The sequence below is a fragment of the Fistularia commersonii genome, chromosome 24 (assembly GCF_037954325.1).
Source record: "Fistularia commersonii isolate RoL2024-O1a breed Wild chromosome 24, RoL_Fcom_v1.0, whole genome shotgun sequence".
NCBI classification, from domain to species: Eukaryota; Metazoa; Chordata; class Actinopteri; order Syngnathiformes; family Fistulariidae; genus Fistularia; species Fistularia commersonii.
Window position 1 is genome coordinate 1,939,005 of NC_141307.1, and position 26,563 is coordinate 1,965,567.

The 26,563-nt window shown below is 43.3% G+C and overlaps 4 protein-coding genes and 1 long non-coding RNA gene across 13 annotated transcripts in view; 4 read left to right on the top strand and 1 right to left on the bottom strand.

Moving 5' to 3' along the window:
- Positions 1-20,734, top strand: part of LOC147219636 (major histocompatibility complex class I-related protein 1-like) — a 63,845-nt gene extending 43,111 nt beyond the window's left edge. For 2 of the 4 annotated variants that reach the window (XM_086171681.1, XM_086171684.1), the window contains exons 7-9: positions 18,472-18,559; positions 18,658-18,830; positions 19,761-20,734. In XM_086171681.1, coding sequence (XP_086027807.1) covers positions 18,472-18,559; positions 18,658-18,830; positions 19,761-19,879 — 380 coding nt within the window. In that variant the 3' untranslated portion in view covers positions 19,880-20,734. Of the gene's footprint in view, positions 1-15,298; positions 15,450-16,194; positions 16,462-16,611; positions 16,891-17,328; positions 17,620-18,025; positions 18,128-18,273; positions 18,292-18,471; positions 18,560-18,657; positions 18,831-19,760 lie in introns of those variants that run through there. The other 2 variants (XM_086171683.1, XM_086171685.1) reach the window with 2 other exon arrangements.
- On the bottom strand, positions 2,371-5,087 carry LOC147219638 (uncharacterized). 2 transcript variants are annotated; one of them, XR_015108033.1, is made up of 3 exons: positions 4,383-5,087; positions 3,227-4,307; positions 2,371-2,589 (listed from the first exon to the last, which is right to left on the bottom strand). It is a non-coding gene; the product is annotated as an uncharacterized LOC147219638 (long non-coding RNA). The 2 variants fall into 2 exon arrangements; XR_015108032.1 differs by lacking the exon at positions 4,383-5,087 and having other exon boundaries at positions 3,227-3,984; positions 4,094-4,363.
- LOC147219639 (H-2 class I histocompatibility antigen, K-K alpha chain-like) lies at positions 9,367-10,873 on the top strand. Its single transcript, XM_086171695.1, has 3 exons — positions 9,367-9,497; positions 10,133-10,399; positions 10,566-10,873. Exons 1-3 carry the CDS (start codon positions 9,428-9,430, stop codon positions 10,856-10,858), a joined length of 630 nt encoding a protein of 209 aa, XP_086027821.1. The 5' UTR covers positions 9,367-9,427; the 3' UTR covers positions 10,859-10,873.
- Positions 10,955-14,054, top strand: LOC147219640 (uncharacterized). Its single transcript, XM_086171652.1, has 5 exons — positions 10,955-10,969; positions 11,112-11,574; positions 11,867-11,968; positions 12,312-12,393; positions 12,492-14,054. The coding sequence occupies exons 1-5, from the start codon at positions 10,955-10,957 to the stop codon at positions 12,589-12,591; spliced, it is 762 nt and encodes a 253-aa protein (XP_086027778.1). The 3' UTR covers positions 12,592-14,054.
- Positions 20,735-21,513: 779 nt separating the features above from the next.
- Positions 21,514-26,044, top strand: LOC147219641 (H-2 class I histocompatibility antigen, K-K alpha chain-like). Of its 5 annotated transcripts, XM_086171691.1 has the most exons (7): positions 21,552-21,708; positions 22,431-22,697; positions 22,892-23,170; positions 23,602-23,892; positions 24,165-24,266; positions 24,610-24,692; positions 24,791-26,044. In XM_086171691.1, the coding sequence occupies exons 1-6, from the start codon at positions 21,654-21,656 to the stop codon at positions 24,666-24,668; spliced, it is 1,053 nt and encodes a 350-aa protein (XP_086027817.1). In that variant the 5' UTR covers positions 21,552-21,653; the 3' UTR covers positions 24,669-24,692; positions 24,791-26,044. The 5 variants fall into 5 exon arrangements, 4 of the variants coding, with proteins under 4 accessions (XP_086027820.1, XP_086027817.1, XP_086027819.1 ...); XR_015108055.1 differs by lacking the exon at positions 24,791-26,044 and having other exon boundaries at positions 24,165-24,429; positions 24,610-24,632; XM_086171693.1 differs by lacking the exon at positions 24,165-24,266.
- Positions 26,045-26,563: the final 519 nt, after the last annotated feature.

A 26,563-nucleotide genomic window follows, 5' to 3' on the forward strand; every position in this document is an offset into this window, starting at 1 on the left:
GGTTAGCTCAGTGCCATAAGCTGCCGACACTGCATGTGGAAACTGCTGGTTCGAGTCCAGCACCGGTCAATATTGCCTACATCAAGTCTCTCTTTGCCAAATGTATCTATGTACAATTTTTTTTTCTAAGTGCTTTTTTCCTCTAAGTGTGACGTTATATAGGAGAAACCCGGATTTCCCTCTGTGACTGGTTAGCGCAGTGCCATAAGCCACTGACGCTGTATGTGATACCGCTGGTTCAAGTCCAGTACCAGTCACACAGCCACATCGGGTACCCGCCCGGTGGAAGGCCGACAACAGCCAGGTCGGGTCCCAACCCCGATACAAGGCCGACGTGGGGGAGTCAGGCGAAGCAAGGAGGAGGGCGGGAGGCAGACAGGCCGAGATAGGGAGGAGGGGGGGCCCCACTAACCAGGGCCCCCCGGGGGGACTTTGGGGGTAGAGAGAGGGGGGCAGGCAGACGAGCACCGTAGAAACAGCCCTGCTAGAGAAATTTCTAAATTTTACTTTTTTGGAAAATTACACATAGGGGCCCCACACACACATTTGGAGGGGATACATACTTTATTCATTTTTGCAAAGCTAGCCACAGTGCACACTCTTACAAACACAACTTCTGGCCTCACTACACCTGCAACAAGCACAAACAACAATTAGTGATGCACTGTCAAACAATACTTTCATTTCAACACATACAAAGAAAACCTCCTCAACTACACAACAATTCATCTTAAATATCTGTAATCAATTAACATTGTGCTTAACACAAACATTATACAAAATTAACAACAACAATTCAAGACATCACTTACCATTATATTTACAAACACTTGGGATGTACATTTCTCCACTCTCAGGACAATCTGAAAAACACAGATTCTCGTCACACTTTGCAAAACAAACAATACAATGACGTTCCATCAAGCCTTCTTTTACCTTCAACCTTGTTTCTGGATGCTAATTCACAGTCTGCATTGAAACCCAACAGTCACCTCAGTGGCCAGACATCTTTAGTGACAAATTGCATATTTGACTATGTTAGAGTTTTCTCTCTATTTCTATAACTATGTTATTTCGACTACTCACATGAAGGTAACCAGACATGCGAGAGCACAAAAGACCTTTGTCCTCTAACAAGAATTGGGCCCTCCATGATTCCAATGGTCGTAAACATCTTTAGATAAGAACCTACCCCCTGTAAACGTAAATCTAAACAAGGATAAACACTTCTGGAGAGAAACCTGCCCACACCTGTATATCATCCTGGACAACTTAACATATGCATGAACTATACTATCCAATGAATGTTGATATGTAAATAAACACTTTCACACAATAAAAAGCTGAGCAAGGAGGAATTTGGTGGGATTCTCTGGATCTTGGCTCCAAAGAGCGCGTTGAGTCTCCCCCTCTGCAGAGCACAAAAGAATAGTCGCTTGTCTGTGTTATTTCTTATAACCTCAGTCTCCTCTTTACAGGTTTTAACTTAGACCAGCATGAATTAGAATTACTCTCCAACAGACTATTTAATATTTGTGAATGTCCAGATTGAGTCTACTTTTGGTATATCAAGACAATTTTTAGTTTGCCCTTCAAACAGGAGCATCCCGAGGAATACGTGCAATCCATTGAGCTGTTTTAGAGATAAGACAGAATTACTTCTCTATTTACAGAGACTACAAAGATATATACTATATACATGGACTTGAACCAGTGCCCTTCTGTTTCAGAAAATCAGCCCACTGATGCCTGATCTGGTAAACATAAATCTACATAAGCATTTGCAATATGAAGCAAATGCACTGGGATCCTTCACACCAAGCTGATTTGAAGTATATATATATATTGATCTATGCAGGAGCAGAACCTGCTTTGAGACAGATTTTACATCCTGTGTCCAACAACTATATAGTGACTAGATTCACAAAGACCAGCTAGTAGACGACATTCCAAGAAACTGCAAGCATGTCGACAACATTTCATTCACATATACAAGAGGTCGTCTACCTCTGCTCATGAGTCATCTTAATAAAGTGTATTTACTAAAGTCTATGCTGGATACCAAACCTACCCACCACTTCATCTAACTCTCATCACAGCTTCAATTTCAGACTCAAGTCTGATAAGTCACCTCCAGAACATTCCTCAAAGTCCTCCCTAAAGGTAACTCCAACTCCCTTCCTGACAGCGACTTTCCTTTCCTTCCACACTCCTTGAACCCACAGCAGTCCAATTTCCTTTGGCACCCTGTATGCTATCGCCACTAACTGGTCCAAGGTTAATACTGATGCAACTTGTGCATTCATTAATGGCATTTATCAGGTCCGTCTAGGCCAGGGAGACCAAACAAGAGGAACGGAAGTATCCAGACACAAGTTACAGGAAAGGGTATTTATTCAAAATTGCAAAAAAAGGTACAAAGTGGAAAGTCCTCGGCTCCTAAGCAGTTTGACAACCGCTGCCGCCTCCAAAAGCAATTCCCAGTTCAGAGACGGTGCAGCTCCCAGAGGGTATCTGGCGTCGCCCAGGACCAATAGGGGACGGCAACTGGTTACCATTTACTAAATGCTCTCAGCTGCTCAGAACTACCTGCAACATACAGAGGGAAACAGAGCCACAGATGAACAGACAGTGAAACCGACATACACTGCAAAGAGTTACAACACTAAAGCACTTCCATAGGTTAACAGATGCCACTTTAACAAGCAGACAAGCGCTGTGCAAAGGAAGTTGCATCTCAAATCTCATAATACAGCCGTTCCACAGTAGCTACCAGAAAAGCTGAGCAGACCAAACAAAACCAGAGCTTTTTGGGAGCTGCTCCCATTTATTGCCAGACATATGGCAAGAAACAGCCAGACATCATTTTGGTTTTCTAAGCTTTTCTAGCAACATCGGCAGGTTCTAAGTGCACCAACTCTTAAACGCTACCGGTGGAGACCGGTGGGCACAGACAGCTGCGTGGGCAAGTGGTAACTTTCTGATCGTTCTAGTCACTACTTTATCCAGCAGTTTAAAGTCCTAGCAACGCAAACTACAAACATTATCCTGTCACTTTTGAAGACCATGGCATTTATAAGAATTATCTGCCTCTTGGACCAACTGGTCAGCGTTATTATTGCACTGTTGCAGTTCATGCAATATATACAGACTGCACCTTGCTACTCAAAAGGTGCAAAGTATCTCTCTTCCTGACGTTCAGTGAAAGGGAACCGTGCAAACATACCGACTGACATCTAGTGCTGGCGGCCCAAACCAAACTGAAGAATTTGCAGTGGCAGTGATAAAATTGGGAGCAGAACGGACGAGCTTGCATTTGGAGGCACGGTGTCATGATCGCCCGTCAGAGGAACACAAGCAGCATCACCTACTGGGAGAGAAAAGAAAGGAAGCACAGATGGTGCACATATGGGAGTTAAACAGAATTTCAGCTCAGGTATTTTTACTTCAAATTCTTGCTAAAATTCCCTTGCAGTCACTCAGGAGCTTCAGAGTTTAATTTTCGTAACGCAGCCTTTTCAGTGAAAGATCTTTTTCGATCTACTTTGTAGAAACTCTTTCAGCATGTCGCCACTTTGCCGCCTTTAACAAGTGTTGCCTGATTTTGAATTCCAGATCTGAAAAGTCTTACTGGAAATACAACTGGAGCTTCACTCGTCCTAATCCAGCTTTAAACAAATCTAAAGCTCAGTTGAGATTCAATGAATTGGTCCTTAGTGCAGCGAGACAAAAGCAACTTCACAAGCATCTAGTAAATTCTACCAGAGACTTGACTGCAATTACACAAAAATTAACATTGCAATCAAATTCAACTCATGACTGGCACACAAACCAAAGGTGAAAAAAAAGTCTTTGCCGTCCACTCCAGAAAGGTCCTGGCCAAAAATGGAGGAAAAAAGGTAGCAAAAACAGTGCAGTCGAAAAAAAAAAAAAACTTAAACATCCACGAGAATCCTCAGTCACGTGGAAACCGTCTTCATGAGCCTAGACAGAGGAGCACAGGTGCAAAGATCACTGGGATCTGAAGTCTGCAGCACACTTCCACTGAATATTAAAAAAAAAATTGTGCGCCACAAACTGAAGTGCAACTTACCCAAAGATGAAGCAAACGCCGCAACCGCGCGAACTCTGGTCCCAACTGACCTTCCCGACACGAAGATAAATCTCAAATATCTTGTGAATGTGTGCAAAACACCTCCCCCTGGCTTTGCTTCGATTAGCCCAATTCCCAAATTGAAAAAACAAGCGGAACAAAAACCCACCAGAGACCGCAGGACCCAAGAGGGCTCCAAACGAACGCGTCGGATCTGAAAGACAAGACAAAACTGAGCTTTTCACCACCAAACAAAAAAACAATAAACGATTCCTCGGTAAAAAGAGACCTTGCAGCGTTCAGCTAGCTCTCCCCAGAGCCCTGGCGTCTCCCGGAAATGACGTCAAGGCCGGTATAATATGGCCGGCGCCCTGGCAGGGACCAATAGGAGGCCGCGACCAATTAGCATTTACTAAACGCTTTCAGCTGCTCCGAATTATCTGCAACATAGAATAACATAAGATCAACTTCATCCATCTACAGGGGGGAAAGTCATTTTTCACAGCAAGGTAACACTTATAATGTCAATGAATAAATAAAATATAGTACAAATAAACAGACAACAGATAAAACAACAACAGGGATTGTAATGGACAACATTAAGGAATAGTAAGGGTGAAAAATACACAACCAGGACTAAACAGCATTATAAATAAAGTGAAAACAATATAAATAGTGACAATTTACTCAAGAAAATAGAGAGATAGAATTAAAGAGCTTGAAAAAAGACAATAGAGAGAGAGGGAAACAGTGCCACAGATGAAAACACCCCAAAACACATGCGATGACCCGAGGGAAGTAACACCCCCACTGACAAAAATCAACATCTGTTGAAAAAAAGGAAAAACAGGCATTATTCAGTGAATGCTCGTGACAGAGTGTCAGCCAGGATATTAACACCACCCCTCTTGTACTTAATCTCTAGGTTGAAGCCTTGTAGATGGAGTGGCCGACACATATCAACGTAACACGTTTCAAACAACACGTGGTCAAATAAAACGTCAAAAGTAAAAAGTTGTCATAAGTGTACTTCTTCTTCTCCTTGTCGCTTTTAATGCTCGGATGCAGTTCAGTAGGCTCCTCTGCCGGCCACGCGATGATGCAGCAGCAGCAACGAGAGCATTTGCTTCTTGGAATCAGACAAACACAATGATATAGGATATACCAAAGTGGATAAAACATGAACACTGAGTGCATTTGTAACTGTAATAACTCCTAACGCAGATCTCCACATCTACTCCATCTGGTTTTTATAGGAATCCTTCTTGTCCGTAAGCTAAATGCTCATCTCCCTGCGTGGCTAGCAAGGGTCGATGTTTTTTCCTGAGGAGATTGAGGTGGTTTAGCGTCTAAGGATGTCTTTGCTGTTTTCTAATTGTCTTCTAATATTCTCTCTATTTGAATTTAAATTCATATCCAGTGACACTATAACTATTACGCTGCTGTGACAAAGAATTTCCCCGATGGAGATCAATGAAGTTAATCTTATCCTTTTTTCATTCGTGCTTGATTTGAATGAATGCACCGACTGCATCTTCACTTCTTCGGTTCCACGTTCACTCCAGCTGATGAACCTGCTGAGACCGACAACCTGACACAAATTCATTTGGAACTGGTTGAGATATTTGACACTGATCATGATATCATCTGTCAGAGGCTGATGCACAAACACACACTCTGGAAATTCAATCACAAGTGATCAAATCCATTTTCTTCCTCAATGTTTGGGCTTCGCAGTTCCGGTGAGAAACGGTTGCGGTTCTGCTTGGCGTCCACCGCGATTGTTTCCCGGATTGTTGGAGCTTCTAGGTGGAAGATCAAGTCCTGAATGAAGGCTCGGATGGGAGGAGGATGGAGTCAAACCCCGTCTGAGCCAATGAGAATTCAGAATGAGTGTTGACGTCACGCGTCACCAGGCAAACTCAAGTGCAGTGACTCAAAGCGAAAGTAGAAAAACTACGAAGTTGTTTTTATCCACTTTATGAGGCGATTTCATGAAAAATACGATTAATTTCCAGTTTCCTGACTTCCTGTTCTTCCGAAGTCATATGCAGGACATGGCTATACCATCGCCTCAACTTGCGGGTTTATTTCCTAATAAGGACATGTTACTCTTGGAATTTGGGTACTTGAGGTGCTGGGGCAGCGCCCAGGACAAAGCCGCGGGGTGCATGATCGATTACATGGGTTATCTATCTGCGATACACCTCTCTTTATATTGCATTTCTGCATCATAAGATGTTTTTTATAGCCATAAACTAATTACTGGGGGGTGGATTGATTCGGAGCACGACTGAAGGCCTCGGTGTAAAATGCACAGCCTAAATGTAACTCCATTTATGCGATCCCTTCAAATTCCCTAAGCGACAGGTGACGTTAAGTTGATTTTAGATTGTTTGTTTTGCATAAACAAACCTGCGTGAGTGCAAATCACCTGCAAAAAAAAAAATTCTACGTCTGTGTGATACTGTTAAGATAAGGTGTCATTTGTGAAAAAAAAGGAATAAATAAAGATCTGGTCCCTCTCTCCCCCCTGATGGTCTTGGATATGGTTTCATTTGCGCTGCAATGCGATGAGTCATCCCTGGCTTGTTATCAGAAACCAAACACATCGAGGTCAAAATGAAAGTAAAAGCACCTACCGCTGCCATTTTAGGTGCATCAACCTAAAATGGCAGCCGGCACACCTTCCCGTTGACACGGGGACATCGAAGGCAGCACGGGCGCCTCGGCGGGCCCGGCGGGGAATCTTTGTCTGTTGGTTTTACGTTTGCCACGTTCGGCCCGATAAGCACTTGTGCATCCATATTTGATCTGAGATATTGCAACCGTGGTGTAATCACAAAATAAAAATACATCATACGAAAAATAAAACCCATCTTTGGATTTGATTCTGGCCAATCAGGGGCTCCCAAAGTGAGCCCATGTTTATCATCCACTCTCACTCATACATTCCAGTCATTTGGCAGACGCTTTTATCCAAAGCGACTTACAAAAAGTGCAATTCAGTCACTGAAGATCCAAAGTACCAGGAGTTGGTATTAAGAAGTCACCACTCTATCAAATAGCCATTTCAAATCCATATACATACATACATTCAGTTTTTTTTGGGGGGGGGGGACAGTGCGATTATAGCACTCTTAAGGAAGGCGCCCTATAAATATATGTATTCTTATTAATATTGTTATCCAGCTTGACCCCTGGTGTGTTGTGAAATTCCCTGTCTTCCCCTGGGGAGAATAAAAAAAAAAAATCAGAATACTTTATTGGGGTAAATTGCTTTTGCTCACAAAGTGGAGGAGAGTCAAAGTAGAACTCTGTATAAAAATAAATGAAATAGCAAAAAAATAAAATAAAAAAATCCAAGTAAAGAAAAAATCAAGTTAAAGGTCTGTGAAAATATGTACAAGTATATGATGTAAATGTGCACAGGAATATAACGCCTTCTTTCTGTTCCCGCCGCGTCACAGCGCGTCTGGTTACATTTGGCAATTACATCACAAACCACGTGATCTCCAGTAAATACTTTGCTAAAGGAAACCTGCTTCCGGGCTTTGAGGGGGAAAACCGGCCGCACAGAAAGATGAGTGTCTGCAGAGGCTGCTGTCACTTTGCAAGGCGCTGCACAAACGACTGGGCGGGCTTTTTTTGTTGTATCAATAGATTGGTTTTGAAGCAGCAAAGTATCACCTAAAGCGAAACAATATTAATTGCTCATCCAAGCCAATAATGTCACATCACTACATTACATTCGATTGCCTCACATTATACATTGCACCTTTAACTTGCAAAATACTTATTTTATTGCCTGTTTATACATTGTATAGTTATTTTATTGTGTATTTGTATATTTTGTATATATTGTCTATTTGTACAGTTTTACATTTGTATTGTCTTCCCAGGACTACAGATGGAAATTAGCTATGAGCTACAATCTGGTACGAACATCTCTGCTTCTGTGCTTAATATAATTGTACACTGTCCTAATAAACCAATAAATGAAATGAAAGTTGACTAGAATATTGAAATATCAAAAAAAGAAAAAAAAGTTGAAAACAATTGGATCTGATGATTCGATAAGAAAAAACCTTGAATATTTATGCACTTTTGCCATTTAGTCAATATCAGATGTCAATATCAGTATGTGAACATATACTGTATTACAAAAACACACTGTTGAGATAGGTGATCTCATTAGTTTTATTTACATGTACATACATATGTTGTATTTGTATTTGCTCTCGGGAAATGTATGACACATTATGACAAGGTTTGAGACTTGTTTTAGTTTTTGCGAGTGTTCAGCTAACGTGATGTTAGTTTTTACATCAGTCTTTTGGCTGGAGTTTTCCCTCACTCTTTATTGTAAATGTCCCATGGCTAACCGATGTTGATTCCCGGAGCCGTGAAGAAGAAAATAAAAGACAATTCAAACAACGCAAACTTGTTTTCTTTCAAATAGCAATGAGATCCGCACGAAAGTATTTGTGCAAACCGCTTTTTAACCTTAAAGAGCAGAGATACCATCTTTGTTTTCCAGGCAGACAGTGTGATTGTGGACAAATGTGATCAAATCCATTTTCTTCCTCAATGTTTGCACTTCGCAGTTCCAGTGAGAAGCACTGCTCCAGCCTTTGGCCCCGTCTCTGGAAACTCGCTCGGTTTTCATGTTTGACGGTGATATTTGGATATTTTCATAGAGCAGAAGAACAACAATAGTTTCACTGCAGCGCCACAAACTTCTTGTAATCTTTTAAGAACTGTAATCTCCCAGAAAATCAATCCGTTTCCTGACTGAACGTGATTGAAACTTTGATCGATTAGTTCGGTTACAGAGGCTGGAACCGACAGTGGTTTCTGTTTCAGCCTCTGCATTTTGAGATTTCCAGGTAATCAGGCAAATTCACAAATTGTGACACAAATTCAATGAAGAATAAAGACTCGTTTTCTTTCAAATATTAATGAGACTCGCAGAAAATATTTGTGGAAACAGTTTTACGACCTTAAAGAACAGATACTTTTAAACTTTGATCGGTAAGTTACAATATGACTTCGGAACAAAAAGAAGTCGGGAAACTGTAGATGAATCGTATTTGTCTTGAAATCGCCTCATAAAGTGGATTAAAACAACTGCGTCGTTTTTCTTCTTTCGCCTTGAGCCGCAGCATTTGAGTTTGCCTGGTGACTCGTGACGTCGCCGCCAAATCTGAATTCTCATTGGCTCAGACGGTGGTTTAGTCCATCCTCCTCCCATCCGATCCTTCATTCTGGTTAGATCTTCCACCTTGAAGGTCCAACAACCCGTGAACGTCTGAAGGGTCTGCAGACCTGAAGATGCGACCGGCGACGATGAACGTCTTTCTACTTGTTGCGGTTGTCATGGGAACGTCCAGCGTGACGGCTGGTAAGTCATTTTGCCAGAAGAGCTTTTTCTAAGGTTTGACTCTACGAGTCTGACGCAGCGACTCATGTTATTTTGGTCCAAAGATCATCTTCCGTGTTTCTTCTAAACTCTGCTCTTTTATAATCTGATGGAAACTGTAGTTATTAGTTCTGAGTGAGAGTTCAGAGGAGATGAGACCAAATATTTACATTGTTTGGGCTTCAAGATCACTCCAAAGCTAAAGAGAAAGCAGAAGAAGAGATCCAGGAAATACACGATGAAGAATGTACTTTAGGGAAAATGGCGAAATAAAATCAGTTTTATCCAATAAATCGTGGAGTTTCGTTCGTTCAAATTTGAATAAAGACTTTTTTAAAGTTGAACCCGAGACAGTATTGAAAAGCTAATATTCCCTCCACCTGGAAATAATCCTTCACTTTGAGATTGACTTGCAGTATTTCTGTCTGAATGTTGGACTGCTTTTCTGATGAATTCAAAGTTTTGTCAAGAAAAGTTCCATCATTCACTGACTGCTCAGCAGAAATGACCAGGACGTGTCTGTGATGCACTTTTTGACATCTTTGAGGACCTGCTTAAAGCTGTTTATAGAAGTGTTCATCACAAAATGTAATCACTGCATGAAATATCTCTTACAGTGATTCACTCCCTGAAGTATTTCTACACGGCATCCTCTCAAGTCCCGAACTTCCCAGAGTTTGTGACTGTGGGTTTGGTGGATGAAGTTCAGATGTTTCACTATGACAGCAACACCAAGAGAGCAGAACCCAAACAGGACTGGATGGACAAAGTCTCAGCAGGTGATCCAGAGTACTTGGAGAGGAACACCCAGAACTCCCTGGGGAACCAGCAGGTCTTCAAAGTCAACATTGAAACTGCAAAGCAGCGTTTCAACCAGACTGGAGGTGTGTTCACACACACACACACACACACACACACACACACACACACACACACACACACACACACACACACACCAGTGACACCGAGTTGATGTCCATCCCATAATAAACGCAGCAGACTGTGCTGAGATCTCACTCTGGTTCACTGCAGCTTCTGTCTCTCTCTCAGGAGTCCACATTCTCCAGAGGATGTTCGGCTGTGAGTGGAACGATGAGACTGGAGAAGTGAATGGATTTGATCAGTTCTCTTATGATGGAGAAGATTTCATATCATTTGACCTGAAGACACTGACATGGATCACTACGAGAACACAGGCTTTCATCTCCAAACAGAAGTTGGACAATGAAAAGGCCAATAATGACTACTTGAAGTATTACCTCTCCCAGGTTTGTCCTGAGTGGCTGAAGAAGTATCTAAACTACGGGAGGAGCTCCCTGCTGAGAACAGGTAGAATCACATGACCTGACGTCGTTTCATAAACACAACAGTGTTTGTGTTTCATTTCAAACCTTTGCTTGTTTTCTTGCTGAATTTGAGGAAATGAATTTGTGACTTCCATGAAAATAGTTGCTGTTGTCAATGAACCCGAATCAATCAATCAATCAATCAATCAATCAATCAATCAATGTTCTTTCCTTCTTTGTTCAGTGGATGCAGATTCTTGGGTTCTTTCTGCTTTCTAGCTGATTTCATTCTTCTATATTGCCAGTTTAGATTCCAGTCCTATTTGTCCGCAGCAGAAGAAGGTCTGGCTTCTCTCCATCCCTTCACACCATCTTGTATCTTCCCTCTTTTCCTCCACGTTCTCTTCATCTCCGTCCCGTCCGTGAGTCTTTCTCTCTTCCTTCCTTTGTGAAACTCTCCTGTGTTTCTCTTGACGCTCCAGACCTTCCCGGAGTGTCTCTCCTCCAGAAGACGCCCTCCTCTCCGGTCAGCTGCCACGCCACGGGTTTCTTCCCCAGGGAAGCCGTGCTGTTCTGGAGGAAGGACGGACAGAAGGTCCCTCAGAAGTCTGGAGAGATCCTCCCCAACGCCGACGGAACCTTCCAGATGAGCGCCGACCTGAAGCTCCCGGACGAGACCGAAGATCTGAGGAAGTACCAGTGTGTGTTTCAGTTCTCCGGTGTCGAGCAGGACGTGGTCACCGTCCTGGACAGAAACGCCATCAGGAGCAACGGTAAGACTGGACTCACAGGGGATGAAGGTGGGAAACGGACCTTTGGTTTCCCGTCGGCGTCCAGACATTCAGAGATGAAGCTCCCGTTTCTGTCGTACCTCGTGCTTTTTCTTCCTGCTGAAGAATTCAAGTCGGGATCAGTCAGACTTTAACAACTGCAGTCTGTGAAAGATGGATCTATCGTGTGTGTGTGTGTGTGTGTGTGTGTGTGTGTTTGTGTGTGTGTTTGTGTGTGTGTGTGTGTGTGTGCGTGTGCAGATGGTGACTATTTGTGTTGCGTTTTGCTCGACAGCAAAGAACGGCAACATCGTCACCGCTGTCATTGTGACACTGATTGTTGTCGCTCTGCTCGTCCTGGTTGCCGTCGGATACGTCTTCTACAAGAAGAAGTCTGGTGAGAGACCTCCACACAGAGATGTTTGACTTTGACTCGCTGCTTCTTCACTGCAAACATCTCTGTCCCAGTGTGAGGCTCTGAGACACATTGTCTGCAAACTATTCTGGCAAAGCTGAATTATTTCTCTTCTCTTTGTATTTCATCAAAGCTCCTCCGTCTTGTAAGTAAAAGCCGTTTTCGATTCTCTGAATCAGCAGGATGGAGTTGCTCCTCAGTCTTCGTCCCTGGTGGAGCATGTTCACCTGAACCTCTGTGAAACCACCAAAGAAGTGTTTCCTGCTGACACTTGGTAGTAGTTTGGATCAGGACCGGTGATAATTGTGTGTTTCTGACCTTCCAGCTTCCAGCAGCGCAGACGTTTTGGAGAAACGCAATTCCAATCCTTGTCTGAATCCTGAGGGACAAACCCAGCGCTGCACACAGTGAGTTCCTCCTGAAAGCCGCCTTCCAGGGTTTCTTGGAGACGTGGGTTTTCTTTTGTCTGCTGGTTGATGTCTTTTTGTTCTTTGTGTCTCCTCAGGTTTCCAGATGAATCGTGGGAGTGTCCGAAGGAAGGAGACGTCGGAATCAGGAGTTTAAATAGGATTGCTGAAGACGACCATCTGTCAAAGTGTATTTAAAAAGGCTTTCACGTCACTCGCTGGTGCCCAGCATCATATTCTACGCTGCTGTGTGCTGACACTAACAGACTCGGTGAATATCTCCACATCCAGCTAAGATCCCAAAAATCCAATGAAGATAGAAATAGAAGGCTGGACAGACATGATGAAGGTGGACGTGTGTCTGTCGGAGGGTTTCGCTCAGGTCAGGACGCCCGGACCGTCACCAGCCACTAACCTTTTAGCCCACAGCCTCTCCCGACCCCTCCGACCTTCGCCTCGAGTGTGAAGACTTGGTATCTGTGTGAAGACCTCAGACTCGGTGTTGCGCCGGAGTGTTAGACAATACTTTATTGATCCATGTCGGGGAAATTTGTTTTAGCAGGTCAACAATAAATATAAGTAAAACAAGACAGTTAAAAGGGCGAAGACAACGGGGCTAAAAATAGATGGCAGAATGACAGCACGGCTAAAAAATCAATCAATCAGAGGGTCCAGGGGGTCCGGGGTCCTGGATCAGAGGGTCCAGGGGGTTCAGGGTCCTGGATCAGAGGGTCCATGGTGTTCAGGGTCCTGGATCAGAGGGTCCAGGGGGTTCAGGGTCCTGGATCAGAAGGTCCAGGGGGTCTGAGGTCCTGGATCAGAAGGTCCAGGGGGTTCAGGGTCCTGGATCAGAAGGTCCAAGGGGTCTGAGGTCCTGGATCAGAGGGTCCAGGGGGTCCAAGGTCCTGGATCAGAGGGTCCATGGTGTTCATGGTGTTCAAGTGGAGGAGAGTCAAAGTAGAACTTTGTTTTAAAATAAATGAAATAGCTAAAAATAAAATAGAAAAATCCAAGTAAAGAAAAAATCAAGTCATAGGTATGTAAAAGTATGTACAAGTATATGATGTAAATGTGCACAGGAATATAACGCCTTCTTTCTGTTCCCGCCGCGTCACAGCGCCGCGTCTGGTTACATTTGGCAATTACATCACAACCCACGTGATCTCCAGTAAATACTTTGCTGAAGGAAACCTGCTTCCGGGCTTTGGGGGGAAAACCGGCCGCACAGAAAGATGAGTGTCTGCAGAGGCAGCTGTTAGTTTGCAAGGCGCTGCACAAACGACTGGGTGGGCCTTTTTTTGTGTCAATAGATTGGTTTGGAAGCAGCAAAGTATCACCTACAGCGCAACAATATTAATTGCTCATCCAAGCTAATAATGTCACATCATTACATTACATTACATTCGATTACATCACATTATACATTGCACTTTTAACTTGCAAAATACTTATTCTATTGCCTGTTTATACATTGTATAGTTATTTTATTGTGTATTTGTATATTTTGTATATATTGTCTATTTGTACAGTTTTACATTTGTATTGTCTTCCCAGGACTACAGATGGAAATTAGCTATGAGCTACAATCTGGTCCGAACATCTCTGCCTCTGTGCTTAATATAATTGTACACTGTCCTAATAAACCAATAAATGAAATGAAAGTTGACTAGAATATTGAAATATCAAAAAAAGAAAAAAAAGTTGAAAACAATTGGATCTGATGCTTCGATAAGAAAAAACCTTGAATATTTATGCACTTTTGCCATTTAGTCAATATCAGATGTCAATATCAGTATGTGAACATATACTGCATTACAAAAACACATTGTTGAGATAGGTGATCTCATTAGTTTTATTGACATATACATACATATGTTGTATTTGTATTTGCTCTCGGGAAATGTATGACACTTTATGACAAGGTTTGAGACTTGTTTTAGTTTTTGCGAGTGTTCAGCTAACGTGATGTTAGTTTTTACATCAGTCTTTTGCTGGAGTTTTCCCTCACTCTTTATTGTAAATGTCCCATGGCTAACCGATGTTGATTCCCGGAGCCGTGAAGAAGAAAATAAAAGACAATTCAAACAACGCAAACTTGTTTTCTTTCAAATAGCAATGAGATCCGCACGAAAGTATTTGTGCAAACCGCTTTTTAACCTTAAAGAGCAGAGATACCATCTTTGTTTTCCAGACAGACAGTGTGGTTGTGGACAAACGTGATCAAATCCATTTTCTTCCTCAATGTTTGGGCTTCGCAGTTCCAGTGAGAAGCACTGCTCCAGCCTTTGGCCCCGTCTCTGGAAACTCGCTCAGTTTTCATGTTTGACGGTGATATTTGGATATTTTCATAGAGCAGAAGAACACGAAGAGTTTCACTGCAGCGCCACAAACTTATTGTAATCTTTTAAGAACTGTAATCTCCCAGAAAATCAATCCGTTTCCTGACTGAACGTGATTGAAACTTTGATCGATTAGTTCGGTTACAGAGGCTGGAACCGACAGTGGTTTCTGTTCCAGCCTCTGCATTTTAAGATTTCCAGGTAATCAGGCAAATTCACAAATTGTGACACAAATTCAATGAAGAATAAAGACTCGTTTTCTTTCAAATATTAATGAGACTCGCAGAAAATATTTGTGGAAACAGTTTTACGACCTTAAAGAACAGATACTTTTAAACTTTGATCGGTAAGTTACAATATGACTTCGGAACAAAAAGAAGTCGGGAAACTGTAGATGAATCGTATTTGTCTTGAAATCGCCTCATAAAGTGGATTAAAACAACCGCGTCGTTTTTCTTCTTTCGCCTTGAGCCGCAGCATTTGAGTTTGCCTGGTGACTCGTGACGTCGCCACCAAATCTGAATTCTCATTGGCTCAGACGGTGATTTATTCCATCCTCCTCCCATCCGATCCTTCATTCTGGACTTGATCTTCCACCTTGAAGGTCCAACAACCCGTGAACGTCTGAAGGTTCTGCGGACCTGAAGATGCGACCGGCGACAATGAACGTCTTTCTACTTGTTGTGGTTGTCATGGGAACGTCCAGCGTGACGGCTGGTAAGTCATTTTGCCAGAAGAGCTTTTTCTAAGGTTTGACTCGACGAGTCTGACGCAGCGACTCATGTTATTTTGGTCCAAAGATCATCTTCAGTGTTTCTTCTAAACTCTGCTCTTTTATAATCTGATGGAAACTGTAGTTATTAGTTCTGAGTGAGAGTTCAGAGGAGATGAGACCAAATATGTACATTGTTTGGGCTTCAAGATCACTCCAAAGCTAAAGAGGAAGCAGAATTAGATATGAAGAGATCCAGGAAATACACGATGGTACTTCCTGGATGGATCCAGGAAGTACACAAGGAGAGAGTTCCAGTTTTGCCTGTTTGAGATCGACTTACAGTATTTCTGTTTGAATGTTGGACTGCTTTTCTGATGAATTCAAAGTTTTGTTAAGATTAGTTCCAGCAGAAATGACCAGGACGTGTCTGTGACGCACTTTTTGACATCTTTGAGGAACTTCTTAAAGCTGTTTATAGAAGTGTTCATCACAAAATGGAAGTGAATATTCATTTTAATCTCTGCACTTTTTAAGACTTTAAAACACTGGAGCCTTAACTTTTTGGCACTTTTTATTTTATTGTATTTCTTATTCTCCCTCCTTCCTACTATTATTATCTATTATCTATTATTGTTATGTCTTACCTGAAACTCTGGCACAACAAGTTCCTTTGGGATTAATAAAGTTGTTCTTATCTTATCTTATCTTATCTTAAAATGTAATCTTTGGATGAAATATCTCTTACAGTGAATCACTCCCTGAAGTATTTCTACACGGCATCCTCTCAAGTCCCGAACTTCCCAGAGTTTGTGTCTGTGGGTTTGGTGGATGAAGTTCAGATGTTTCACTATGACAGCAACACCAGGAGAGCAGAACCCAAACAGGACTGGATGGACAAAGTCTCAGCAGATTATCCAGAGTACTGGAAGAGCGAGACCCAGATCTCCCTGGGGAAACAGCGGGACTTCAAAAGGAGCATTGAAATCTTGAAGCCACGTTTCAACCAGACTGGAGGTTTGTTCACACACACACACACACACACACACACACACACACACACACACACACACCAGTGACACCGAGTTGATGTCCATCCCATAATAAACACAGCAGACTGTGCTGAGATCTCACTCTGGTTCACTGCAGCTTCTGTCTCTCTCTCAGGAGTCCACACCTTCCAGAGGATGTTAGGCTGTGAGTGGAACGATGAGACTGGAGAAGTGAATGGATTTGATCAGGATGCTTATGATGGAGAAGATTTCATATCATTTGACCTGAAGACACTGACATGGATCACTACGAGACCACAGGCTCTCATCACCAAACAGAAGTTGGACAATGACGAGGCCGGTAATGACTACAGGAAGCAGTACTTCACCCAGATTTGTCCTGAGTGGCTGAAGAAGTATCTAAACTACGGGAGGAGCTCCCTGCTGAGAACAGGTAGAATCACATGACCTGACGTCGTTTCATAAACACAACAGTGTTTCTGTTTCATTTCAAACCTTTGCTTGTTTTCTTGCTGAATTTGAGGAAATGAATTTGTGACTTCCATGAAAATAGTTGCTCTTGTCAATGAACCCGAATCAATCAATCAATCAATCAATCAATCAATCAATGTTCTTTCCTTCTTCTTTGTTCAGTGGATGCAGATTCTTGGGTTCTTTCTGCTTTCTAGCTGATTTCATTCTTCTATATTGCAAGTTTAGATTCCAGTCCTATTTGTCCGCAGCAGAAGAAGGTCTGGCTTCTCTCCATCCCTTCACACCATCTTGTATCTTCCCTCTTTTCCTCCACGTTCTCTTCATCTCCGTCCCGTCCGTGAGTCTTTCTCTCTTCCTTCCTTTGTGAAACTCTCCTGTGTTTCTCTTGACGCTCCAGAGCTTCCCGGAGTGTCTCTCCTCCAGAAGACGCCCTCCTCTCCGGTCAGCTGCCACGCCACGGGTTTCTTCCCCAGGGAAGCCGTGCTGTTCTGGAGGAAGGACGGACAGAAGGTCCCTCAGAAGTCTGGAGAGATCCTCCCCAACGCCGACGGAACCTTCCAGATGAGCGCCGACCTGAAGCTCCCGGACGAGACCGAAGATCTGAGGAAGTACCAGTGTGTGTTTCAGTTCTCCGGTGTCGAGCAGGACGTGGTCACCGTCCTGGACAGAAACGCCATCAGGAGCAACGGTAAGACTGGACTCACAGGGGATGAAGGTGGGAAACGGACCTTTGGTTTCCCGTCGGCGTCCAGACATTCAGAGATGAAGCTCCCGTTTCTGTCGTACCTCGTGCTTTTTCTTCCTGCTGAAGAATTCAAGTCGGGATCAGTCAGACTTTAACAACTGCAGTCTGTGAAAGATGGATCTATCGTGTGTGTGTGTGTGTGTGTGTGTGTGTGTGTGTGTGTGTGTGTGTGTGTGTGTGTGTGTGTGTGTGTGTGTGTGTGTGTGTGTGTGTGTGTGTGTGTGTGTGTGTGTGTGTGTGTGTGTGTGTGTGTGTGTGTGTGTGTGTGTGTGCGCGTGCGCGTGTGTGTGTGCGTGTGTGTGTGTGCGTGTGCAGATGGTGACTATTTGTGTTGCGTTTTGCTCGACAGCAAAGAACGGCAACATCGTCACCGCTGTCATTGTGACACTGATTGTTGTCGCTCTGCTCGTCCTGGTTGCCGTCGGATACGTCTTCTACAAGAAGAAGTCTGGTGAGAGACCTCCACACAGAGATGTTTGACTTTGACTCGCTGCTTCTTCACTGCAAACATCTCTGTCCCAGTGTGAGGCTCTGAGACACATTGTCTGCAAACTATTCTGGCAAAGCTGAATTATTTCTCTTCTCTTTGTATTTCAGCCGAAGCTCCTCCGTCTTGTAAGTAAAAGCCGTTTTCGATTCTCTGAATCAGCAGGATGGAGTTGCTCCTCAGTCTTCGTCCCTGGTGGAGCATGTTCACCTGAACCTCTGTGAAACCACCAAAGAAGTGTTTCCTGCTGACACTTGGTAGTAGTTTGGATCAGGACCGGTGATAATTGTGTGTTTCTGACCTTCCAGCTTCCAGCAGCGCAGACGTTTTGGAGAAACTCAATTCCAATCCTCCTCTGAATCCTCGTCCTGAGGGACAAACCCAGCGCTGCACACTGTGAGTTCCTCCTGAAAGCCGCCTTCCAGGGTTTCTTGGAGACGTGGGTTTTCTTTTGTCTGCTGTTTGATGTCTGTTTGTTCTTTGTGTCTCCTCAGGCTTCCAGGTGAATTGTGGAAGAGGCCGAAGAAAGGAGACGTCGGAATCAGGAGTTTAAATAGGATTGCTGAAGACGACCTTCTGTCAAAGTGTATTGAAAAAGGCTTTTACGTCACTCGCTGGTGCCCATCATCATATTCTACGCTGCCGTGTGCTGACACTAACAGACTCGGTGAATATCTCCACATCCAGCTAAGATCCCAATAATCCAATGAAGATAGAAATAGAAGGCTGGACAGACATGATGAAGGTGGACGTGTTTCTGTCGGAGGGTTTCGCTCAGGTCAGGACGCCCGGACCGTCACCAGCCACTAACCTTTTAGCCCACAGCCTCTCCCGACCCCTCCGACCTTCGCCTCGAGTGTGAAGACTTGGTATCTGTGTGAAGACCTCAGACTCGGTGTTGCGCCGGAGTGTTAGACAATACTTTATTGATACATGTCGGGGAAATTTGTTTCAGCAGGTCAACAGTAAATATAAGTAAAACAAGACAGTTAAAAGGGCGAAGACAACGGGGCTAAAAATAGATGGCAGAATGACAGCACGGCTAAAAAATCAATCAATCAGAGGGTCCAGAGGGTCCGAGGTCCTGGATCAGAAGGTCCAGTGGGTTCAGGGTCCTGGATCAGAGGGTCCAAGGGGTTCAGGGTCCTGGATCAGAGGGTCCAGGGGGTCTGAGGTCCTGGATCAGAAGGTCCAGGGGGTTCAGGGTCCTGGATCAGAAGGTCCAGGGGGTCTGAGGTCCTGGATCAGAAGGTCCAAGGGGTCTGAGGTCCTGGATCAGAAGGTCCAAGGGGTCCGAGGTCCTGGATCAGAAGGTCCAGGGGGTCTGAGGTCCTGGATCAGAAGGTCCAAGGGGTCCGAGGTCCTGGATCAGAGGGTCCAGGGGGTCCGAGGTCCTGGATCAGAGGGTCCATGGTGTTCATGGTGTTCAAGTGGAGGAGAGTCAAAGTAGAACTTTGTTTTAAAATAAATGAAATAGCTGAAAATAAAATAGAAAAATCCAAGTAAAGAAAAAATCAAGTCATAGGTATGTAAAAGTATGTACATGTATATGATATCAAATGTGCACAGGAATATAACGCCTTCTTTCTGGTCACAGCGCCGCGTCTGGTTACATTTGGCAAATACATCACAACCCACGTGATCTCCAGTAACTACTTTGCTGAAGGAAACCTGCTTCCGGGCTTTGGGGGGAAAACCGGCCGCACAGAAAGATGAGTGTCTGCAGAGGCAGCTGTTAGTTTGCAAGGCGCTGCACAAACGACTGGGTGGGCCTTTTTTTTGTGTCAATAGATTGGTTTTGAAGCAGCAAAGTATCACCTACAGCGCAACAATATTAATTGCTCATCCAAGCTAATAATGTCACATCACTACATTACATTACATTCGATTACATCACATTATACATTGCACTTTTAACTTGCAAAATACTTATTTTATTGCCTGTTTATACATTGTATAGTTATTTTATTGTGTATTTGTATATTTTGTATATATGGTCTATTTGTACAGTTTTACATTTGTATTGTCTTCCCAGGACTACAGATGGAAATTAGCTATGAGCTACAATCTGGTACGAACATCTCTGCCTCTGTGCTTAATATAATTGTACACTGTCCTAATAAACCAATAAATGAAATGAAAGTTGACTAGAATATTGAAATATCAAAAAAAGAAAAAAAAGTTGAAAACAATTGGATCTGATGATTTGATAAGAAAAAACCTTGAATATTTATGCACTTTTGCCATTTAGTCAATATCAGATGTCAATATCAGTATGTGAACATATACTGTATTACAAAAACACACTGTTGAGATAGGTGATCTCATTAGTTTTATTTACATGTACATACATATGTTGTATTTGTATTTGCTCTCGGGAAATGTATGACACTTTATGACAAGGTTTGAGACTTGTTTTAGTTTTTGCGAGTGTTCAGCTAACGTGATGTTAGTTTTTACATTAATCTTTTGGCGAGAGGTTTCCCTCACTCTTTATTGTAAATGTCCCATGGCTAACCGATGTTGATTCCCGGAGATGTGAAGAAGAAAATAAAAGACAATTCAAACAACGCAAACTTGTTTTCTTTCAAATAGCAATGAGATCCGCACGAAAGTATTTGTGCAAACCGCTTTTTAACCTTAAAGAGCAGAGATACCGTCTTTGTTTTCCAGGCAGACAGTGTGGTTGTGGACAAACGTGGTCAAATCCATTTTCTTCCTCAATGTTTGGGCTTCGCAGTTCCAGTGAGAAGCACTGCTCCAGCCTTTGGCCCCGTCTCTGGAAACTCGCTCGGTTTTCATGTTTGACGGTGATATTTGGATATTTTCATAGAGCAGAAGAACACGAAGAGTTTCACTGCAGCGCCACAAACTTATTGTGATCTTGTAAGAACTGTAATCTCCCAGAAAATCAATCCGTTTCCTGACTGAACATGATTGAAACTTTGATCGATTAGTTCGGTTACAGACGCTGGAACCGACAGTGGTTTCTGTTCCAGCCTCTGCATTTTAAGATTTCCAGGTAATCAGGCAAATTCACAAATTGTGACACAAATTCAATGAAGAATAAAGACTCGTTTTCTTTCAAATATTAAAGAGACTCGCAGAAAATATTTGTGGAAACAGTTTTACGACCTTAAAGAACAGATACTTTTAAACTTTGATCGGTAAGTTACAATATGACTTCGGAACAAAAAGAAGTCGGGAAACTGTAGATGAATCGTATTTGTCTTGAAATCGCCTCATAAAGTGGATTAAAACAACTGCGTCGTTTTTCTTCTTTCGCCTTGAGCCGCAGCATTTGAGTTTGCCTGGTGACTCGTGACGTCGCCGCCAAATCTGAATTCTCATTGGCTCAGACGGTGGTTTATTCCATCCTCCTCCCATCCGATCCTTCATTCAGGACTTGATTTTCCACCTTGAAGGTCCAACAACCCGTGAACGTCTGAAGGTTCTGCAGACCTGAAGATGCGACCGGCGACAAGGAACAATGAACGTCTTTCTCCTTGTTGCGGTTGTCATGGGAACGTCCAGCGTGACGGCTGGTAAGTGATTTTACCAGAAGAGCTTTTTCTAAGGTTTGACTCGACGAGTCTGACGCAGCGACTCATGTTATTTCGGTCCAAAGATCATCTTCCGTGTTTCTTCTAAACTCTGCACTTTTATAATCTGATGGAAACTGTAGTTATTAGTTCTGAGTGAGAGTTCAGAGGAGATGAGACCAAATATTTACATTGTTTGGGCTTCAAGATCACTCCAAAGCTAAAGAGGAAGCAGAGTTAGATATGAAGAGATCCAGGACATACACGATGAAGAAGGTACACAAGGAGAGATTTCCAGTTTTGCCTGTTTGAGATCGACTTGCAGTATTTCTGTTTGAATGTTGGACTGCTTTTCTGATGAATTCAAAGTTTTGTTAAGATTAGTTCCAGCAGAAATGATCAGGACGTGTCTGTGACGCACTTTTTGACATCTTTGAGGAACTTCTTAAAGCTGTTTATAGAAATGTTCATCACAAAATGGAAGTGAATATTCATTTTAATCTCTGCACTTTTTATGACTTTAAAACACTTGAGCCTTAACTTTTTGACACTCTTTATTTTATTGTATTTCTTATTCTCCCTCCTTCCTACTATTATTATCTATTATCTATTATTGTTATGTCTTACCTGAAACTCTGGCACAACAAGTTCCTTTGGGATTAATAAAGTTGTTCTTATCTTATCTTATCTTAAAATGTAATCTTTGGATGAAATATTTCTTACAGTGATTCACTCCCTGAAGTATTTCTACACGGCATCCTCTGAAGTCCCGAACTTCCCAGAGTTTGTAGCTGTGGGTTTGGTGGACGAAGTTCAGATGTTTCACTATGACAGCAACACCAGGAGAGCAGAACCCAAACAGGACTGGATGGACAAAGTCTCAGCAGATGATCCAGAGTACTGGGAGAACGAGACCCAGATCTCCCGTGGGAACCAGAAGGTCTTCAAAGGCCACATTGAAACTGCAAAGAAGCGTTTCAACCAGACTGGAGGTTTGTTCACACACACACACACACACACACACACACACACACACACACACACACACACACACACACACACACACACACACACACACACACACACACACACCAGTGACACCGAGTTGATGTCCATCCCATAATAAACGCAGCAGACTGTGCTGAGATCGCACTCTGGTTCACTGCAGCTTCTGTCTCTCTCTCAGGAGTCCACATCTTCCAGAGGATGTACGGCTGTGAGTGGAACAATGAGACTGATGAAAAGAATGTATTTGATCAGTTCTCTTATGATGGAGAAGATTTCATATCATTTGACCTGAAGACACTGACATGGATCACTACGAGACCACAGGCTCTCATCACCAAACGGAAGTGGGACAATGACACGGCCGGTAATGAAAACAGCAAGCATTACTTCACCCAGGTTTGTCCTGAGTGGCTGAAGAAGTATGTAAACTACGGGAGGAGCTCCCTGCTGAGAACAGGTAGGATCACATGACCTGACGTTGTTTCATAAACACAACAGTGTTTCTGTTTCATTTCAAACCTTTGCTTGTTTTCTTGCTGAATTTGAGGAAATGAATTTGTGACTTCCATGAAAATAGTTGCTCTTGTCAATGAACCCGAATCAATCAATCAATCAATCAATCAATCAATGTTCTTTCCTTCTTTGTTCAGTGGATGCAGATTCTTGGGTTCTTTCTGCTTTCTAGCTGATTTCATTCTTCTATATTGCAAGTTTAGATTCCAGTCCTATTTGTCCGCAGCAGAAGAAGGTCTGGCTTCTCTCCATCCCTTCACACCATCTTGTATCTTCCCTCTTTTCCTCCACGTTCTCTTCATCTCCGTCCCGTCCGTGAGTCTTTCTCTCTTCCTTCCTTTGTGAAACTCTCCTGTGTTTCTCTTGACGCTCCAGACCTTCCCAGAGTGTCTCTCCTCCAGAAGACGCCCTCCTCTCCGGTCAGCTGCCACGCCACGGGTTTCTTCCCCAGGGAAGCCGTGCTGTTCTGGAGGAAGGACGGACAGAAGGTCCCTCAGGAGTCTGGAGAGATCCTCCCCAACGCCGACGGAACCTTCCAGATGAGCGCCGACCTGAAGCTCCCGGACGAGACCGAAGATCTGAGGAAGTACCAGTGTGTGTTTCAGCTCTCCGGTGTCGAGAAGGACGTGGTCACCGTCCTGGACAGAAACGCCATCAGGAGCAACGGTAAGACTGGACTCACAGGGGATGAAGGTGGGAAACGGACCTTTGGTTTCCCGTCGGCGTCCAGACATTCAGAGATGAAGCTCCCGTTTCTGTCGTACCTCGTGCTTTTTCTTCCTGCTGAAGAATTCAAGTCGGGATCAGTCAGACTTTAACAACTGCAGTCTGTGAAAGATGGATCTATCGTGTGTGTGTGTGTGTGTGTATGTGTGTGTGTGTGTGCGTGTGTGTGCGTGTGCAGATGGTGACTATTTGTGTTGTGTTTTGCTCGACAGCAAAGAACGGCAACATCGTCACCGCTGTCATTGTGACACTGATTGTTGTCGCTCTGCCTGCCCTGGTTGCCGTCGGATACGTCTTCTACAAGAAGAAGTCTGGTGAGAGACCTCCACACAGAGATGTTTGACTTTGACTCGCTGCTTCTTCACTGCAAACATCTCTGTCCCAGTGTGAGGCTCTGAGACACATTGTCTGCAAACTATTCTGGCAAAGCTGAATTATTTCTCTTCTCTTTGTATTTCATCAAAGCTCCTCCGTCTCGTAAGTAAAAGCCGTTTTCGATCCTCTGAATCAGCAGGATGGAGTTGCTCCTCAGTCTTCGTCCCTGGTGGAGCACGTTCACCTGAACCTCTGTGAAACCACCAAAGAAGTGTTTCCTGCTGACACTTGGTAGTAGTTTGGATCAGGACCGCTGATAATTGTGTGTTTCTGACCTTCCAGCTTCCAGCAGCGCCGATGTTTTGGAGAAACGCAATTCCGAATCCTCCTCCTCGTCCTGAGGGACAAACCCAGTGCTGCACACAGTGAGTTCCTCCTGAAAGCCGCCTTCCAGGGTTTCTTGGAGACGTGGGTTTTCTTTTGTCTGCTGGTTGATGTCTTTTTGTTCTTTGTGTCTCCTCAGGCTTCCAGATGAATTGTGGAAGTGGCCGAAGAAAGGAGACTTCTGAATCAGGAGTTGAACATCTAGAACAGAGTTTAAATAGGATTGCTGAAGACGACCAGCTGTAAAAGTGTATTGAAAAAGGATTTTACGTCACTCGGTGGTGCCCGAGACAGCTGACGCTAACAGACTCAACAAGCTCATCAGGAGAGCAGGATCTGTCCTGGGAGTCGAGCTGGAGTCTGTTGTGCAGGTTTCAGAGAGGAGGCCAACGTCCATCACCCCTTGTGCAACAGCCGTCAAGAGATCTCCTTCCATTCCCACGTCTCCGCGATTTCGGGTTGCGTACCAACGTGCCGGTCCTCGGCAGCGTGTCGGTGAATATCTCCACATCCAGCTAAGATCCCAAAAATCCAATGAAGATAGAAATAGAAGGCTGGACAGCACATCAACCGGAGATGTTACGGTGCTGCACGGGGACATGATGAAGGTGGACGTGTTTCTGTCGGAGGGTTTCGCTCAGGTCAGGACGCCCGGACCGTCACCAGCCACTAACCTTTTAGCCCACAGCCTCTCCCGACCCCTCCGACCTTCGCCTCGAGTGTGAAGACTTGGTATCTGTGTGAAGACCTCAGACTCGGTGTTGCGCCGGAGTGTTAGACAATACTTTATTGATCCATGTCGGGGAAATTTGTTTCAGCAGGTCAACAGTAAATATAAGTAAAACAAGACAGTTAAAAGGGCGAAGACAACGGGGCTAAAAATAGATGGCAGAATGACAGCACGGCTAAAAAATCAATCAATCAGAGGGTCCAGGGGGTCCGAGGTCCTGGATCAGAGGGTCCAGGGGGTCCGAGGTCCTGGATCAGAGGGTCCAGGGGGTTCGGGGTCCTGGATCATGATCTTTTGATATTTTGTCTGGAACTGTAAATCTCGTTTTTTAATTTGTGTTCTTCTGTTGCGGCTTTGCTGCATTTTATTTTGAAATCCTACTTCTTTTTGTCAGTTAAATGCCAACTTTCTATTTTATATCCAAAAATATTGACACTGATAGTGTTACTGATTAAGTGCTTAAAAATTGGATCGATACTGCCAAAGTGATGCCGTGGTAACGGGTGCAGTGTAACCCATCACGAGGGGGTTTTCACAGTGTGGTAACTTATTAAAACTCTTGTTTTTGTTTGATTAAAACACCATTCAGCGTCGTTTTTTTTAAACAGAATGACAGACGTTCGTGAAAATGATCAGAAGAGAGAATAAATCCTTTGAAACTGATCGTTATTTTGTATTTACTGGTTTTTCCTTTTCGTAGACTTGTTTTTTTCAGCTAAATCCTCGACCTTTCCCTTTTTTACTGTCACTTTTCATTTCCCTCAAACCGCCCTTTCCAAACAACTGTTGTTGACTGTCAAGAAATATTTCAAATCGGTAAATTAGAATCTATTTACAATTTTTTTTTACATGTTAAGTAGAATAGAATCTTGAAGTATAGTATATTTTTAGGATTATTTCGCTTTGCAGGTTTTCTTCAGTAAAGTGAAGGTTGTTATTGTTGCAGCGGACGGCCAGCAGAGGACAGTGTGCTGCTTTCACTGCAGAAAACACGACTTAACATAATGAAAAAAAAAAAAATCTACTGAAATAGCAAGAGATTGTACCCACTTTTACCTTTTACTCACATGTACTTTGAATACTATATTTCTTATCAATCTTTTTTGCACTTCTAGTTTTTTTTTTTCATTTTTATCTGCTTTACCATTGTTATTGTTTTGCAAACGCTAAACCTGCATTATA

Coding starts and splice junctions, on each gene's coding strand:
- LOC147219639 (XM_086171695.1), top strand. CDS start 9,428: ATGCGACCGGCGACGATGAACGTCTTTCTACTTGTTGCGGTTGTCATG. Junction 9,498..10,132: donor AACGTCCAGCGTGACGGCTG/GTAAGTCATTTT, acceptor TATCTCTTACAG/TGATTCACTCCCTGAAGTAT. Junction 10,400..10,565: donor GCGTTTCAACCAGACTGGAG/GTGTGTTCACAC, acceptor TCTCTCTCTCAG/GAGTCCACATTCTCCAGAGG.
- LOC147219641 (XM_086171691.1), top strand. CDS start 21,654: ATGAACGTCTTTCTCCTTGTTGCGGTTGTCATGGGAACGTCCAGCGTG. Junction 21,709..22,430: donor AACGTCCAGCGTGACGGCTG/GTAAGTGATTTT, acceptor TATTTCTTACAG/TGATTCACTCCCTGAAGTAT. Junction 23,171..23,601: donor GAGCTCCCTGCTGAGAACAG/GTAGGATCACAT, acceptor TTGACGCTCCAG/ACCTTCCCAGAGTGTCTCTC.
- LOC147219640 (XM_086171652.1), top strand. Junction 11,575..11,866: donor AAACGCCATCAGGAGCAACG/GTAAGACTGGAC, acceptor TTTGCTCGACAG/CAAAGAACGGCAACATCGTC. Junction 11,969..12,311: donor CTTCTACAAGAAGAAGTCTG/GTGAGAGACCTC, acceptor CTGACCTTCCAG/CTTCCAGCAGCGCAGACGTT.